This window comes from Dendrobates tinctorius, unplaced genomic scaffold (assembly GCF_039654945.1).
Source record: "Dendrobates tinctorius isolate UK_male_01 unplaced genomic scaffold, ASM3965494v1 ptg000231l, whole genome shotgun sequence".
Taxonomy (NCBI): Eukaryota; Metazoa; Chordata; class Amphibia; order Anura; family Dendrobatidae; genus Dendrobates; species Dendrobates tinctorius.
Genome location: NW_027361898.1, coordinates 23591860 through 23610415, shown reverse-complemented (window position 1 = coordinate 23610415; position 18556 = coordinate 23591860). Strand labels below are relative to the sequence as shown.

Genomic DNA, 18556 nt, shown 5'->3' with positions numbered 1-18556 from the left:
TGCTGGTAATTCTAGCTTTCCATAATTTTCACAAAATTTCACATAGATATTAAAGAGGTCTTTGGGACTGTATTGTTTGCACCCTCACCTTTCTGCACATCTATTCCATTTCTTGGCTTACATGCACAGTGGCTCCGCCATATAACGATTGTGGTACTGAAACGTATCCCTAATGTGAATGGGACGAGCTAGTGTACTAGGAGTAGACACCCCAATTATTGGTGGCTCATCTTAAAACTACATGGGTACTATAAAATGAAGACTGTACTTTTACCAAACACAATTGGTGTTAGGAGTAATCGTAGGTGTTGACCTATTAATAAACAATCACTTATTTGTTACATACCTAATCCTGTCCACTGTTTCAGGTGTGTTCATGCCGGTTGGTTTGATTTTGCAGCCCTGGATGGGCTCTGCCGCTATGGCTGCCTCCTCAGTCTCTGTTGTTTTCTCCTCTTTGCTGCTTAAACTGTAAGTGGTGCTTCATTTTTCTACTTCTACCTGTGATTTTGTTTTTATGATACATTGATACATAGTTTTACCCCCATAAGTAACTTTAGGTAGCTACCCTGTAGGCCAATGTACTACTGATTATTAGAAAGGGTGCATATCAGTTCACAGATCCCAGTCCATCTGCCTCATCGGTAATTTGTGATCACTGGATGGGAGCCTTTTGAACCTCCTCTTGCCTGACTTCATTGGCGGTTCTCCTTTTGATTAGTCGTCCTGCCACAACGTGATTGCACATGCATTTAGCGTCGTGGCAGGCTGGATAATCAAATGAGGAGCCGTGGATGCTGTCATGTAAGAGATGGTTTACAGGGATCCCGTTCAGTGACTACAGATTAATGGCATGACCGGTGAACTAGGTCCTGATCGACCATAAATCCGTTTTCATGGTGAGGGATATTTAGGCAAACCAGAGACCTTATTTTCCAGGAATGTTTCTGACTTTTTGCTTCTCATCAGTACAGAATAGTGTTTAACTGTATAGCTGAGATGCCTATATAGCAGGTCTAGAAGGGTATATTCTCCTTGTTAATATGTGGTTGTATAGGGAGACTTATGAACAATGCTTGCTGGGAAAAACTTGCAGAATAGCTGTCATTCAGTTTGAACAAAAAATTGTCTTTCAAGTGCCCCCTTTAAGTATCCACCCTGCAAGCCAGTGACTGTATTCACTGGGCATTCAGTGTGCTGCTTACAATACTAATTAAATACTTCTCTCTACAGTTACCGCAAGCCGAGTCCAGAGAAACTGGAACTGAAGTCTCAAGGTCAGCTAAAACAAAAGACCCCATCAGAAATTAGCGTTCATATCGGTATCTCTGAAAATCGGAGAAGTTCGCCAAAGCTCAGCATGTTGGACCGCTTTATTACCTACAGCCGTGCTTCCCTCAATTCCTTCCTCTCTGATAAACATTCTCAGCACAGCGTCCCACTACATGACCCCGACAAACATACACTACTTCTAGAAGACCCAAGAGGGGAAGAAGACACCTTCCTGTGATCAGAAGCACCAAAATACTCTAGTGACTCTTGTACTGACTGCTCATTGTGTCTGCGGAATGCAGATGAATGGAAGAACATACCTAAGAGCCAATGTGGCCGGACTTGGCGGACAAAGGACACTTGTCACAAAAGTGATGTACCAATGAGCCTTTTGTAGCGTCATATCAATACCATGCAGCATCACCTTGTAGTAGCAAGGTTCGGGGAGCCATTGACTTGTAAACATATGTGCCTTATTTTTGCCTTGAGACTATTATCATATATTAATCAGGACGCTTTGGAATGCTGTCAGGACATTAACACCCCTCTTTTTTTTTTTTGTTTTGTTTGGTTTTGTTTTGTTGGTGATCATTCTGCTTTTTACGTTCCCATTTTGAATGGGTAAATTGTATGTCCTGATTTTTTTTTTATTTTTTTTAAACAAATTTTTGCTTTTCACATATGCAATGGCAGATATGTTAGAGAGAAGTCATCCCGGTGACCTATCTACCAAACATTAATAGAAAATCTACGTACAGAATCAGTGTTGACATTTTGTGAAAGCAGTGGAGACTTTTACATTAATTTTGCTAAGTGCACCGTCAACGTGAAAAGATGACAAACCTACGTTCACCTCCTGATCGAACTTCTGCACTTTGTGATGTGATATATATTTGGGTATTATTTTACTCTCACTCAGAGTGGAAGATCCATTAAAAATATTTGTTTGCCAATTCCCTAATCTGATCCTACATGCTGCAAAGACCTTCTAAAGAAGCAAGAGTCAGATAAAATGTTCACGTCATGGAAGATTATTTTGGCTTAATTTATTACCAGTGTGTTTATGAAGAGGCCCTCATCTCATATGTTGTGTGCTCCGATATAGGTTTAGTTTATTCTTTTTGCTCCGTTCCTGTAGCCCGCTGCTAGGTGTTAAAGGAAAACTTCTGAAAGTTCTATATATAATTCCCTGCTGTGTTTTTAAAAGGGCGAAGTTTATTTCCTAAATGTCCAATTTCTGGGTCTTGTTCTGTAAGATTGTCTGTATATGCTCCATTTCCTGCTGTGCTCCAAAAGCCCAATGTTATCATAGTGACTGAGGTTGTAACAGCCTTTACCAAGCAGTTTGTTATTTTTTTTATCGCATCAGAAAAAAATACAATAAGAAATATGAATGGATGGTATAAGACCTAGTGTCTTTGTGATGAACTCCTCACCTTCAGTGGAGTTGAGTGATAAGCGAGTCAGACAGACAACAGAACTTTTCCACCTTTTGATTTCAACTTTTGATAACTTGACACAAGAAAACGGTATTTAACGTTTTTTAAAGGGAACCAGTCATTAGATTCATGCTGCATGAACCATGGGTGTGTATTTGGAGAGAGGTTTGTCAATTAACTGGGGCAGGGTGGCGAGAAGATGGCCATGGACATCATCAGATTAGTGAGGTCTAGGTCTATAGTCCCCAGCTGGCTTTACTAACTGTGTTTCTGAAATGTTGCAGCATTTCTGATAAATATAAAACTGGCTGCCTATTTATGCTGCCTGGGGTTCGGGGACCAGAAATCTAATGACCATTTACCTTTTAAGCTTTTTACCAGAGTTGAGCCAACTGGTCACTAGAAAAATAATCTAGGTCCCTGACACCATTGTATCAACTGACAATCTTGTGTGTATAAGAGCTGACCCAATGCCGATGTCGGGGAAATGAGGGAGGTTTCAGCAGACGTCATCTCAAAGCTGAAATTTCTGATTTATACCTTGGACCAGTGGTACCCAACCTGTGGCTTGTGGTCCCATGAATTGTGGCTCGCGGCTGTCTGCCAGTTTGGTAAATTAGCGTCTAGTAAACAGGTATGAAGAGCACATCTCAAAATGGTGAATTTTGTCAGTAGTCATGCAGAGAAGAGCAGATGTGGATGCATATATACTGGGCTTGGGTTTAGAGATAATTTGATATGGGAGTTCTTGATGGGACAATGGGGGTCTTGTGGGACCCCTGGATCTTGGTATACTGTGTTGTGGTGATTTCTGTGGAAAATCATTGGTTATCATTATACCCGTAATGGGGGGCTTTGGTTACCACTACTGAAAGGTGGTGGGAGCTGGATGTGGCTCGCAACGCTCTCTAGGAGTTGAATATGGCTCACGATCCTCTCTCAGAACTGAATATGGTTCGTGCCCCTTTCTCGGAGATGAATATGGCTTGCGACCCTCTCTGAGCTGAATATGGTTTGTGACCCTCTCTGAGCTGAATGTGGCTCTCAAGGTCAGAAAGGTTGGGGACCACTGTTTTGGACTATACTTGAAAGTATAATCAAAACCTTTATGGTATATCCACAGGCTAGATACAGTAAAAGTGGTGTGAAAGGATAAGACTCACCCCTATATTTGTGCAAGAGACTCTCTTATCCCTTGTGTATACCAGCGTAAAAGCTCATCCTAGTTTCAGGCAGTACGGCTGAGCGGACCCGTGGATGTTTGAGTTTGACCGAACTGTAGTCCGAAGTTTGATTTGGGTAACAGAACACTTTCTTTTTCCTCTCTGAACTCTAAAACTGACTTCCAGGAGATGTCTGTGTTTGGAGGTCAGCACTTTACAGTTTGGGTTCGTTCATCTCTAATCCAGTGTCCATATATGTCTTATATAGGGATATATGATGCATCTGATAGTTCCCAGAGACCCCATCTGTCTACGAAATGGGGGCAGTCTGTTCTTTCTTTCTGTTGAGGTGACAGCAGTGAATAGAGGTGGTCAGATATGTGCGACTGTCTCCATTCCTTGGAAGTTCCAAAAACTAAGATCTTCCATACAAGTGGATGGAAAGATGGGACCCCTATTCTTGGAGGTAGGTGTAGAATCAGAGGTGGTACCCTTATCTGTCTGACATTTATGGCATACCTTGGTAGATTGGCCACATACTTGCTAGAACAGTCAACTCCACTCTTGTTGGCCTACAGCTACTTCTCCATACTCCCCCCTACTCGTGAATACTCAGCCCGGCCAAACTTTCATGTGTTTTTAATGGCAGTTAGCACTAATAGAAACCTCTGTCAGCTGCTTATCTACCCTGTAAAGAAAATGTTGAGTTGAATTTCCACTATTATTGAACATCTTCTGTCAGGCATGGGTCAGGAGGCCCCCATACACATCAGGTAGTCGGGTGGTGCAGGTGAACTCTGCCGGTTTGGATGACTTTTATACATTGTGTATAGGATTTGTGGGTTTGGATGACTTGTATCTAATATTTATATGAATATTTAAAGCCTCCCATTTCTAAAAACCCAGAGAAAGGATTTTATACAGAACTCAGAGAGCCTCATGTATTGTATTATGTTTCCTATATTCTTCACTAAATTATCAGTAACTACATTCTCCCACTTCTGTATTTCACAGTTATGTGGAATTCTAGCAGTAATGTCCATCTGTATATATCATATTTAATGATTTTATGTTGGGTTTTTTTTTGTTTTTTTGAGACAAATGTATTTATTTCTTATACATTATATAAGTTACTCTGCTTTTACTTGTCGGATATAAGAAAACCAAAATATCTCCACTTGCTTTACTCAGCAAAAATAAACTGATATTGCAATTTAATTTCTTGTAATTGTCTTTGCCTCTGTTTATTTAGTGACAGACATGTACTCATATATTTGGTTTTCTGTAGCTAAAGCTTTGTTTCCAATCGTTATATTCCATAACTCAGGTAGTCTCCCTGAATCTAAATCTGTATAAGTGTGTGTGGATGATGTAAGACTGCATCATCCACATCAATGAAGATAGAATGACGGTGATTGCAGGGGATAGAGGCGACGTCAAGCAAGACCAGTGATGCCTATCGGACCGGACTGCTTGTTATGATGGAACTATATAGTTTATGTTGGAAAAACCTGGTGACAAGACCCTTTAAGAAACTGTGCCATTTTAACCCCTTAACCCCCAGAGCTTTTTGTGAGGGCTTGTTTTTTGTGGGACGAGTTGTACTTTTGAACAACACCATTGGTTTTACCATGTCGTGTACTGGAAAAAGGGAAGAAAAATTCCAAGTACTGTGAAATTGCAAAAAAAAAGTGCAATCCCAAACTTGTTTTTTGTTTTGGCTTTTTTTTGATAGGTTCACTAAATGTTAAAACTGACTTGGCATTATGATTCCCCAGGTCATTACAAGTTCATAGACACCAAACATGTCTAGGTCCTTTTTTAACTAAGTGGTAGAAAAAAATTCCAAACTTTGCTTAAAAAAGAAAAAAAAATTTTTGAATAAAGTGTCAGAGAACCTCCAAAAGCAGACGAGCGGAAGCATGTGACCAATAGACTCAAGGAGACCTTGAAGACATCACCAATCACACAACTGAGAAACTGATACTAAGGCCTTGTGGAAGACAAAGGTGGCACACCTAAGGATGAGGCACTAACAGCAAGCAAAGAAGAAAAGGACACACAGCAGCACTCAGAAGTAGTAACAAAAAGTACAGCCAAAAAGCGAAGAAGAGTGGTAGTGGTGGAAGACTCACTACTGAGAGACACAGAAGCAGCCATCTGCAGACCGGACATAACCACAAGAGAAGTATGCTGCCTCCTAGGTGCGAATATCAAGGATGTGACCGATAGGATACCAAAGCTCATCAGTTCCAAGGACGTCCACCCATTTCTGCTGATACATGTTGGCACCAATGACACGGCAAGAAAGGACCTACCGACAATCTGCAAGGACTTTGAAGAGTTGAGGAAGAAAGTAAAGGAACTCGATGCACAGGTAGTGTTTTTTTTTTGTTTTTTTTTTTTTTTCTTCTATCCTTCCAGTAGACGGGCATGGCACCAAGGGATGGAACAGGATCCTTGATGCAAACAACTGGCTAAGACGATGGTGCAGACAACAAGGATTTGGATTCCTGGACCACGGGGTGAATTACCTGTACGACAGACTCCTCGCCAGAGACGGACTACACCTCAACAAACATGGGAAACACACATTCGGCAGAAAACTCGCTACACTCATAAGGAGGGCATTAAACTAGAAGAAGAGGGGGCGGGAATAAAAACATTAGATTCGAACATGAAACCAGAAAATATACTGATGAAGGATATGAGGTGCGGCGAAGGAGACCCAAGACAACATACACGAAAGGAAGGTAAGAAAATTTCTTAAACAATCCACAGGGAGGAGATTGGAACAACACAAAATTCTCTAAACTTCATGCTTGCAAATGCCAGAAGCCTGACAAACAAGATGGAAGAACTAGAAGCAGAAATATCTACAGGCAACTATGACATAGTGGGAATAACCGAGACATGGTTAGATGAAAGCTATGACTGGGCAGTTAACTTACAGGGTTACAGTCTGATTAGAAAGGATTGTAAAAATCGGAGAGGGGGAGGGGTTTGTCTCTATGTAAAGTCTTGTCTAAAGTCCACTTTAAGGGAGGATATTAGCGAAGGGAATGAGGATGTCGAGTCCATATGGGTCAAAATACATGGAGGGAAAAATAGTAACAAAATTCTCATTGGTGTCTGTTACAAACCCCCATATAAAACAGAAATCATGGAAAGTCTACTTCTAAGGCAGATAGATGAAGCTGTAACCCATAATGAGGTCCTTGTTATGGGGGACTTTAACTACCCGGATATTAACTGGGAAACAGAGACCTGCGAAACCCATAAAGGCAACAGGTTTCTGCTAATAGCCAAGAATAATTATCTTTCACAATTGGTGCAGAATCCAACCACAGGAGCAGCACGTTTAGACCTAATACTATCTAATAGACCACACAGAATAACAAATCTGCAGGTCGTCAGGCATCTAGGAAATTGCGACCACAATATTGTACAGTTTCACTTGTCTTTCGCTAGGGGGACTTGTCAGGGAGTCACAAAAACACTGAACTTTAGGAAGGCAAAGTTTGACCAGCTTAGAAATGTCCTTAATCTGGTTGACAGGGACAATGTCCTCATAAATAAGAATACAGATAATAAATGAGAAATGTTTAAAAACATCCGAAATAGGCACTGTAAGCTGTTTATACCTTGTGGGAATAAAAGGACAAGAAATAGGAAAAGCCCAATGTGGCTAAACAAAGAAGTAAGAGGGGCAATTAACCGTAAAAAGAAAGCATTTACACTACTAAAGCAGGATGGCACCGTTGAAGCTCTAAAAAACTATAGGGAGAAAAATAATATAAAAAAAAATAAAGAAGCCAAAAAGGAAACGGAGAAGCACACTGCTAAAGAGAGCAAAACTAATCCCAAACTGTTATCAATAGTAAAAGAATCAATAGTGAAAATGTAGGCCCCTTAAAAAATTGTGAGGAAAGAATGGTTGTAGATGACGTAGAAAAAGCTAATATATTAAACACCTTCTCCACAGTTTTCTGAGAGTCAAAGAAAACCCTATATTAAGGGTCACCAATCTAACCCAAGAAGAGATGCGAAACCGGCTAAATAAGATTAAAATAGATAAATCTTCGAGTCCAGATGGCATACACCCACGAGTACTAAGAGAACTAAGTAATGTAATAGACAAGCCATTATTTCTTATGTTTAGGGACTCTATAGCGACAGGGTCTGTTCCACAGGACTGGCGCATAGCAAATGTGGTACCAATATTCACAAAGGGCCATAAAAGTAAACCTGGAAATTATAGGCCAGTAAGTCTAACCTCTATTGTCAGTAAAATATTTGAAGGGTTTCTGAGGGATGTTATTCTGGATTATCTCAAGGAGAATAACTGTTTAACTCCATATCAGCATGGGTTTATGAGGAATCGCTCCTATCAAACCAATCTGATCAGTTTTTATGAAGAGGTAAACTATAGACTGGACCAAGGTGAGTCATTGATTTTTCCTAAGCGTTTGATACCGGGCCACACAAGAGGTTGGTACACAAAATAAGAATGCTGGGTCTGGGGGAAAATATGTGTAAATGGGTAAGTAACTGGCTTAGTGATAGAAAGCAGAGGGTGGTTATTATTATTATGCATTTATATAGCGCCATTTATTCCATGGCACTTTACATGTGAAAAGGGGAAATATAGACAACTATAATAAACATGTGTAAGACAAGGGACACACAAGTACATAAGGAGAGGGGACCCTGCCCGCGAGGGCTCACAGTAGCGTCTTTTTCGTGATCTCGGGTTGGGTGAGGGCTTATTTTTTGTGTGCTGAGCTGACGTTTTTAATGATACCATTTTAGTGCAGATACAATCTTTTGATCGCCCACTATTGCATTTTAATGCAATGTCGTGGCAACCAAAAAACGTAATTCTGACATTTTGAATTTTTTTCTCGCTATGCCGTTTAGCGATCAGGTTAATCCTTTTTTTTTTTTTTTTTTTATTGGTTGGACGATTCTTAACGCGGCGATACCAAATATGTGTATGTGTAATTTTATTTTTGTTTTATTTTGAATGGGGCGAAGGGGGGTGATTTGAACTTTTATATCTTTTTATATTTTTAAACACATTTTTTTTTTTTTACTTTTTGCATGCTTCAATTCAATAGCCTCCATAGGAGACCAGAAGCTGCCATAACTCGATTGGCTAAGCTACATAGATCCTGATCACTAGCGCCCCCGTCACTCTCCTCTGTATGCGCACCGTCCCATCAGGCCGCGCACGTGCTGAGGGGGGCAAGTGTGGCGGTAGTGCTGAGATGACGCACGTGCTCACGGGTAGGACTGTGATATGTGAAGTTTGGAGCAGCGGGGGAACAGGCAGAGGCGAGTAGTTATGTATTTATTTTTTCAGTGTGGGGCCATAATACTGTATGAAGCAGTAAAAAAAAGAGAGAAGAGCCAGCACTGCCAGTGGTCAGAACGCATAACATGAGGTGCATATGCACATATCTTACTGCATTCAAAATGAGACATTTAGCAAAATATTGATCAATATATTGAGCCACCCCGCCACGCCAAGGCAATCTCATATGGGGGGGTCCTACTCTACATTTTTATTATTCACTGTGCCATTGCTGCCTCCTAAATGTTTTAAAAGCAAGACCATATCAAATGCAATCCATACCTGAAGCATATCTGCATCACTCCCGTGCAGCCAGATGGTGCAGATGAAGGCCAACCAGGTCTGAACACAGACATCTCAGGTTTGACCTCCACACACTGTCTGACCAGCAAACACAGATGAAGGGCAATGCAGGCTCAGACATGGATGCAAAAATAAATAAAGCCTGGGGCAGGGCGGGGCTGCCGTGAGTGTGCACAGCAGCCTAGATCAATCACAATAAACACAGAAAAGATGGCGAACATGACCCAGCGTGCACGGCAACAGTGGTGGTCAGCCACAAAACCAATTTGCAAAAAAAAGAGAAGAGCCAGCACTGCCAGTGGTCAGAACGCATAACATGAGGTGCATATGCACATATCTTACTGCATTCAAAATGAGACATTTAGCAAAATATTGATCAATATATTGAGCTGACCACCACTGTTGCCGTGCACGCTGGGTCATGTTCGCCATCTTTTCTGTGTTTATTGTGATTGATCTAGGCTGCTGTGCACACTCACGGCAGCCCCGCCCTGCCCCAGGCTTTATTTATTTTTGCATCCATGTCTGGGCCTGCATTGCCCTTCATCTGTGTTTGCTGGACGGGCAGTGTGTGGAGGTCAAACCTGAGATGTCTGTGTTCAGACCTGGTTGTCCTTCATCTGCACCAGCTCCATCTGGCTGCACGGGAGTGATGCAGATATGCTTCAGGTATGGATTGCATTTGATATGGTCTTGCTTTTAAAACATTTAGGAGGCTGCAATGGCACAGTGAATAAATAAAAATGTAGAGTAGGACCCCCCATATGAGATTGCCTTGGCGTGGCGGGGTGGCTCAATATATTGATCAATATTTTGCTAAATGTCTCATTTTGAATGCAGTAAGATATGTGCATATGCACCTCATGTTATGCGTTCTGACCACTGGCAGTGCTGGCTCTTCTCTCTTTTTATTGTATGAAGCAGTAAGTGGAAGCATTATACTAGTAGAAAAAGACAGCAGGATGGCACTCACCGTTCTCTTGAAATTATTCACTTTATTTCATATTAATAAAGCATAGGCAATGGCACGGGAGAAATGCAAAAAGACGGACAATTGCCTATGCTTTATTAATATGAAATAAAGTGAATCATTTCAAGAGAACGGTGAGTGCCATCCTGCTGTCTTTTTCTACTATGATATTTCATGTTTTTTCTTCACATGGATAAAGCACCCGTTCAGCAAGGTTTACAGGTGTCACACTGATAGCAGTTATAAGTGACTTTGCGGGTATTTCTTTCTCAGGGACAGTGCCGGATGTTTCTTTTTTCTTTCACTGACTATGGAAGCATTATACTGTATGGAGGACACTGTGGGCCCATTATACTGTACGAAAGGCAATGCTGGGGCCCCATTATACTGTGTGAAGCACTATGTGGGGCCAATTACATTGTATGGAAGACTATGTTGGTACCATTATACTGTATAGATCATCATGCGGGGCCCATTATATTGTATAGATCATCATGCGGGGCCCATTATATTGTATAGATCATCATGCGGGGCCCATTATACTGTATGTAGCATCATGTGGGGCCTTTATACAGTATGAAGCATGTTATGGGGCCATTATACTTTATGGTGCACTATGTTGGGCCTATTAGAGCGTATGGAGCACTGTGGGGCCATTTTACCGTATGAAGCACTAAGTGGAACCATTAGTGGAACTACTATGTGGAGAACTCTGTATGGAAGGCACTGCAGGGCCACTTTATACCCCATACAGCATTATGTTGGGCCGCTTACACTGTATGGAGTACTATGTGGAGACCATTACACTGTATGAAGGAGTTTCTGGGGCCCATTACACTGTATGGATCACTATGTGGGGCCCATTACACTGTATGGATCACTATGTGGGGCACATTATACTGTATGGAGGACTATCTTGGGCCAATTATACTGTATGGAGCATCATGTGGGGCCCATTATACTATATGGAGCATCATGTGGGGCCCATTATACTATATGAAGCATCATGTGGGGCCCATTATACTATATGGTGCACATTATATTGTATGGAGCACTGTGGGGTCATTTTACTGTATGAAGCAATAAGTGGGACCATTATACTATATGGAAAACTCTGTATGGAAGGCAGTGCAGGGCCACTTTATACTTCATACAGCACTATGTTGGGCCCATTGCACTGTATGGAGTACTATATGGGGCGTATTACACTGTATGAAGGACTATGTGGGGCCCATTACACTGTATGGAAGACTATGTAGAGCCCATTACACTGTATGGAGGACTATGTGGGGACCAATATACTATATGGAGCACTATGTGGGGCCCATTATATTGTATGGAGTACTATGTGCAGCCCATTATACTGTATGGAGCACTATGTGGGGCCCATTATACTCCATGGAGTACCATGTGGGGCCCATACCAATGTATGGAGCGCTATATGGGACCCATTACACATAATTACCGTAAGCTTTTATGATGTTATAAAGAACTTTTCTAAAGGACTGCAATGAAGAATGCAAGCTGTATATTAAGTGTTTTATGAAGAAAAGTTTATTTAACAATTTACAAAAAATGTACATAAATTAAAAAAAAAAAAGTCATGTAAATATGCTAAATTAGAACCTTGTGATTAGGAGCACAAATCAGCAGAGTTCACCAACTTTTCCATGCTGAACTTTTTTACAGAAGCTACATCATTGATCCAACATGTGAAAGATCCAAGTGGTGCTCAGCAGTCTCCATTGACTTGGGGTATATGTGCACCCAGTACATATGATTCACTTGCATATCTTTGACAGACGTTGCCTTGTAATCCCAGTCTGACAGCTATCCCCTCAACAATGAATACACTTAGACAATAAACTTAGACAAGATAAATATACATAAATATTCACACCCAATCTAAGACTTATTAAACATACACTATACACTATCATGTGTTGAGGCTTTAAACAACCATTTTACATTGGGCAGATTATAAGACTCTTTGTAAACATCTGAATTCACATTTTTTTTCTTTTCTCAGCTACAAAATATTGCAAATAGTAAGAATGTTTTGCCTTTATTGGAGCAGAAGTGGAAGCTGTGAGCTATCTGTGATACTTTCTAGGTTTTCTACCATCTCTATTACACCCTGAACTTGGTCTTTCTGTAGGATGTCTCCAGCATTGGACAAGAATTTCTTCAGCAGAGATTCTCGGCTCAAAGGTTTCCTCCAGTGCCCATAAAAAGTGTCACATTTTCCAATAATCACATCTCCATTTTTCAGCAGCAGGGCCACTTCTCCATACATCTTATCAAAGTTGGCTTCATTGTCCTGTGGGTGCTCCACTACCACTTTGCTCAGGAGATTATGGATTTCCTTACGAAATATTTTGTCATCATGGAAAGACTTAATGTTGACTTCACCATCCAGCAGTGCAGTACAGGCATTGTACTGGAAGGAGTGACGAGCCTGATGTTCAGAGTCAGGGTAGGGTCTATTGATATATTTGGAGACTGGAATTTTAAGCACAATAGTCAGAATGGCAGATGGGTCGAATGATCCATACTGCTCTTCAAACCTGCTTCTCACCGAGACAGCAGCATCAGCTATCCAGTGCATTCCTAGATGGGCTGGGAAAGACTTGAAAGCAATGTCTTGCTTCTCAAGAAGAAACTCATACTGCCTTCCAGGTGAAGCAAGAGCTTTAGGCTGGTAATCACCATAAAAAGCACTAAAGCCAGAGCATCCAGGCACGTCATCAAGTATGAGAGAGTTGGCCTCCATACCATGAGCAGCCAGAATGGCGGCTTCAAGACCTAATCTAGTAGCATTGCCAATGTGTAATGGCTTAGCTAGAGTGGCAGCATTTGCCATTGGAGCACCAGCGAGAGAGGCTGCGATCGCCAGGGCATGGGTACATTGATCTTTGTCTAGTGCAAGAAGTTTGGCTGAAGCTGCTGCACTTCCCATGGTGCCAACAACAGAAGGTGGATGAAACCTGCATTAAGAAAACATTTCATGGATTACTTCCATTACATTAAACAAGGTAACAGAATTTTCTTAACCAATAAGGCTAACTACTCACTTTTTAGGAATATTCTTTGCTTCACTAGAGAAACTCATCAGTCTTCCTTGGATTTCAATCCCCACATTGAAAGCGGTCAGGAGATCTTCACCACTGACTCTTCTGTCATTTGAAAGCATCTGAGACAGTGCCAGAAGGGCAGGAAGCACAGCCCCCGATGGGTGGGTGGCAGGGTGCCATGTGTCATCAAAGTCCATAGAGTGTACCTGGGAGAACAGGCAGATTAGCTATGCAAGCTTGATTTTGTGCTGTGATTAAAAGGGTTCTTCATTACTGTGGCAAGTCTGCAATCACTCACTTCTGAATCCTTACAGAGCTCACACTGCATGCTGTCAGGATTCTCTGGTGTTGCCGGTAAAAGTGGGCAGTCAATGATTGCAGGTATGCAATTTGCTTACTTCCAGCCACATTCCAACTAGATGTGCTTGACTTCACTCAATACAAGTGAATTGCGCAAGGCCAATTATGTCTAGTTGGCATGTGATCACATTTATGCAAATCTCATACTGATGGTCACATGCCACCTAGAGGGTGAAGCCTAGAGTACGAATCGCGCATCGAGGTGCAACTCAGCACGGTGTTGTGGTGAACATTTGTCCCTCCACACAGGAGTCATTGCCTCAGGTGCTATTCCACCTTACATAGCTATCTAAAGATAAAAAAAAAATGTTTCTTCTACTGGGCTATTAATCCCTATAGATGCTGGCTGGTACTTTCAGGATATATGACAATGAGAGGGTTCCTCATTTGATTTTGTCTGTCATTTACTAGACAAGTCTTGTATCTATGGCTAATTATTTTTTCAATGCTAATATGGATGGAGGACTATTTAGCTAGCTATTAAGCTTTTATTCTCTATAATGACCTTTCTGTGTACCTATATACCAATATGCATATGTACATCTAATTATATCTTCTGTGCATAGACCCCTGATTTGTAGGACTAAGAGGGTAAATTTCCCCATACAGCCCGGCTGTCCTTTTCTCTGTATGTCCTTTTACAAGTCTCATATATTTTCATATTGTTTATATTTTTGATATCATATACCGTATATATAAAGTATTTTACTGTATATATTACTTATTGGCTTCTTCTGATTTCCCTAATAATCTCCATGATTTATATTCCATGAGAGTATATGCGTGTTCTACATTACTTATTTGGTGAGATTATCTACATAGGTTTCATACTCGTGGTCACATGCCCGCCTGCTTTTACCGGCAACATCAGAGAATCCTGACTGTGAAGTGTGTACGCTGTTAGGATTGAGACATCTGCAGTCACATAGAGTGACTGCAGACTGTTATTACAAGATCAGACAATCCCTTTAATACATGATTACTAGTTAATACTGATTATTAGCTTAGATTTCCTAATACTATGCCTCATTTTAATATATACTTACAGCAACGCCATTAGCATAGGCTGCCAGGGTCGGTGAAAGCTTTAAACCTTTTTGGCCGTAGACTGAACAAAAGGCAGAATTTCCAGAAGATGAGAAGTGCAGGTCCTAAGATAAGGAATAATACACAGAATAATGTAACCATTACAATATTTCCATGATAAATATACAATTATGGATACAGCCTCTCTCACACGAAAAACAAGTGCCAGATCGCTTGTGTAACTAATAATGTGGCAATGACGTTAGGATAAATCCATGTTCTGCAATGCTTCCAACATTTACAATTAAACCCTACCTTACACCTATATCTGGTGGAGTATCTATTTCAGTATAATTTTGACCCACAAAAAATATATTACAAGAACATATTTTTCTTGTAAAAAGTTCTAGCTCTATTGCGGTCACAATCTGCTGTGTTTTTGTATAGTGTTTGCTCCTTCTGAATGTTCCTCTATAATCCCATAGGACGCGGTTGTTACTTTACCTGGCAGTATTTCACCACAATCTTGAAGACGTGTGTGTTGCTTCCAACCAGTCCCACACCAATGTTGTCCAGTATCATGCGCTTACTTCTGTGCCGGACAACATCAGACAGATGCTCAGGGCGGATCCCATCAATAAATGATGCAAAACTGTTGGTTACCGAGTCTTCCAACTGGTTTCCAGTAATCACTGAAAGTAAACGTATCTCATTATTAACAGTGCCGATCCTCTACTGGTCAGTAGTATTCGTACTTTCTTCTTACATTTGTTTGTTTAATCTGTGTTTGATACAACATTTCAGAAAGTCAGACGAGTCTCGCATGTCACTGCCTGGCACTGCCGACGGCACTCAGACCAGAGTGTGCGGCTGCATGTATTTCTACGCAGCTGAACGCTCCGATCTAAGTGCCAGCGGCAGTGCCGGGTATTGACGTGCGAGACTTGTCTGAGTTTCTCGCATGTGAGTATGAGCCCTTACTATCATTCTGGCCTCATGATACAAGGTCACATGAAGGCAAAGATACAACTTTGGGGGTAACATGATAACTATTTACCTTTCACAGCAGACTTGTGAATATGCCTTGATAATTGATGAAACTTCCCAGTGTTCTAGAAGAAAAAGAAACATTGTAACTAGAATATTTGTGGAGAACATGAGACTTTCATACATTTACCCCATGGGTACACCTTCACTTAGTGGGGTGGCTTTTATGCTTTTTTGATCAAAATAGCGTTAACTAAACACCCTATCACCTTTTACTGATTTCCGTGTTTCATGCTGCTCGTGGTTCGGGAAGCATGCATCTTCTAAGATTGGCGTTTGTACACTTGTCTTAATGAAGGGATCCCTGGAGTAAGATGCGCTGAATTCATTAGCAGGCATGCACCTCTTTAATGAATTTGTCATATTTTGCAGCCGCCATGTGCCACCCCCAGAAATGTCCACGCCGCACATTTCTTTGGTAATGTACACTACCTCTAGAGCATAAAATATGAATGTGTCAGGCTGCTTCACCTACTTCTTAAAAAGTTGATAGAGTTGGGTGTGACTGGCGTAAAAATGCCAAAAATTGCAACTTTTTTTAGCAAATTTAAGTTGTGCAAAATGTTGTGATATTATAAGCAGTTTTATGCCAGAATTATAGCAAAAAAAAGCTTTTTGAACAGTTGAATAGTTTTGCGTTTCTTCCTACATTTACCGGAGGAATAAAAGAGATGGACATCACAAATCTAAATTCTAAGAAATAATTATTTATTCATAAATGTAAGTATTTCCTAAAACAGGTCCGGAAAGCTGACAGGTCCTCTTAAACTGCAGAACGGAAATAAAAACAATCCTTAGATGCTATTCTGAATGTGCTATAAAAACATTGTCTTATACAGAAATAACAGGGTCAGCTGCATATACAATAGTATAGTCACTATATAGCTTAATTTATATCATATGTTTTCACTTTAATTTAGAAGTGCAAATTTATAAAATATATGTAATGTAACAATTGTCATTATTTTATTAGTATATTAACTTATAAATGATTATTTCTAAATTATTATTATTAATTATAGTTAATATGTAAAAATATATGTAAAAAGTAATGGAGATTATTCCGTAAAATGCCAGTGATGCTAAGAGATTAGTTAGTTAATTTTGTCTAAATTTGGAAGTGAATTTGAGTGTAATACTTGATCCAACCAATAGAGGGTGCTCCATCTTCACCACTTGTAAAAAGCAGGCGATGGAAATATACAAAACAAAATTGCAACGTATTTGTATACAATTAGATGAATTTGACTTAACAAAATAAACATTGAATGTTTTTTAAAAAAATAGCCTGAATTTCCAAAATGAATATAGAAGAAATAAATGTGGGGAAATGTGATCTCTTGCTGAAATGCAATTGTGGCATGCATAAAATAATATAATACGAAACAATATTAATTATACCATGCTGTTTTAGCAAGCTGGAAATATAATATATTCATAGCATATCCACAGGTGGATTTTAATGTTACAGAATGAAAATGTGAAAAGTAAGTGCATCTATCTAAATATGTATGTGTGTCCTTATGGTCATAAATGTGGGAGAAGAAAAAAAAAAAGGAAATTTTAAGAAAATGAATTGAATACTCTCATGTATCTCACTTACATTGACGAGTGCAGAAAGCATTGTGAGGACTCTTGAGTCGTCTGCGCTGTGATTTTTGAGGTCCTGTTTTGCAGTCTAGTGTCTCTAGTTCTGTCCACAGATATTTATTTGGTCCATATATATCATCTGTATCCTTACATCATTGTCATACCAAAGGAAATAGGTGGAGTTCACTTAAGAATTTACACCCAGGAAACACAGAGAATAATTCTCCCATTCTCTGTAGGCAGTAGAGTAGCTGACACCATAACTAGCATTTACTCTTCACTACGTCACTATAATCATTATCTTGTAAGACTCTGTTTTTCCAGATCCAGTTCCTGTTCCAGAGTCATAGTCTGATGTAACCGTCATCATAATGGAGTCGTGCGATTAGCCTCAGGGGAGCTTTCTAATTAGAAGGCACTAACCCTTTACAGTAACCTCATGAAACTTTTCTTGCAAACTTGCTTAGCGGGTTATTTTGAATTTTACCTATGACGTCTAAGTGTTATCTTAGGTTCTTTGTCATGTTCAGTGCCTTCTGAAAGTATTTGGCTCCCTGGAACTTTTCAACCTTTTCCCACATATCATGCTTCAAACATAAAGATACCAAATGTAAATTTTTGGTGAAGAATCAACAACAAGTGGGACACAGTTGTGAAGTTTAACGAAATTTATTGGTTATTTTAAATTTTTTTTGGAAATTCACAAACTGAAAAGTGGGGAATGCAATATTATTCGGCCCCTTTACTTTCAGTGCAGCAAACTCACTCCAGAAATTCATTGTGGATCTCTGAATGATCCAATGTTGTTCTAAATGACTATTGATGATAAATATAATCCACCTGTGTGTAATTAAGTCTCCGTATAAATGCACTTGCTCTGTGATAGTCTCAGGGTTCTGTTTGAAGCACAGAGAGCATCATGAAGACCAAGGAACACAACAGGCAGGTCCGTGATA

The 18556-nt window shown here is 40.2% G+C and overlaps 2 protein-coding genes across 3 annotated transcripts in view; one reads left to right on the top strand and one right to left on the bottom strand.

The window, feature by feature from the left end:
* ATP7A (ATPase copper transporting alpha) overlaps nucleotides 1-5092 on the top strand; it is a 72658-nt gene extending 67566 nt beyond the window's left edge. For both annotated transcript variants that reach the window (XM_073556197.1, XM_073556198.1), the window contains exons 22-23: nucleotides 369-471; nucleotides 1234-5092. In XM_073556197.1, the coding sequence (XP_073412298.1) occupies nucleotides 369-471; nucleotides 1234-1510 (380 nt within the window). In that variant the 3' untranslated portion in view covers nucleotides 1511-5092. The remainder of the gene's footprint in view (nucleotides 1-368; nucleotides 472-1233) is intronic.
* A 6968-nt stretch (nucleotides 5093-12060) lies between these two features.
* LOC141059776 (cis-aconitate decarboxylase-like) lies at nucleotides 12061-17688 on the bottom strand. The gene is made up of 6 exons (XM_073555899.1): nucleotides 17614-17688; nucleotides 16021-16075; nucleotides 15468-15655; nucleotides 14984-15088; nucleotides 13578-13783; nucleotides 12061-13490 (listed from the first exon to the last, which is right to left on the bottom strand). The coding sequence occupies exons 1-6, from the start codon at nucleotides 17632-17634 to the stop codon at nucleotides 12569-12571; spliced, it is 1497 nt and encodes a 498-aa protein (XP_073412000.1). The 5' UTR covers nucleotides 17635-17688; the 3' UTR covers nucleotides 12061-12568.
* Between the last annotated feature and the right edge of the window lie 868 nt (nucleotides 17689-18556).

Coding starts and splice junctions, on each gene's coding strand:
- LOC141059776 (XM_073555899.1), bottom strand. CDS start 17,634: ATGCTTTCTGCACTCGTCAAT. Junction 16,076..17,613: donor TGCTTTCTGCACTCGTCAAT/GTAAGTGAGATA, acceptor TTTTTCTTCTAG/AACACTGGGAAGTTTCATCA. Junction 13,491..13,577: donor GCAAAGAATATTCCTAAAAA/GTGAGTAGTTAG, acceptor TTCTTAATGCAG/GTTTCATCCACCTTCTGTTG.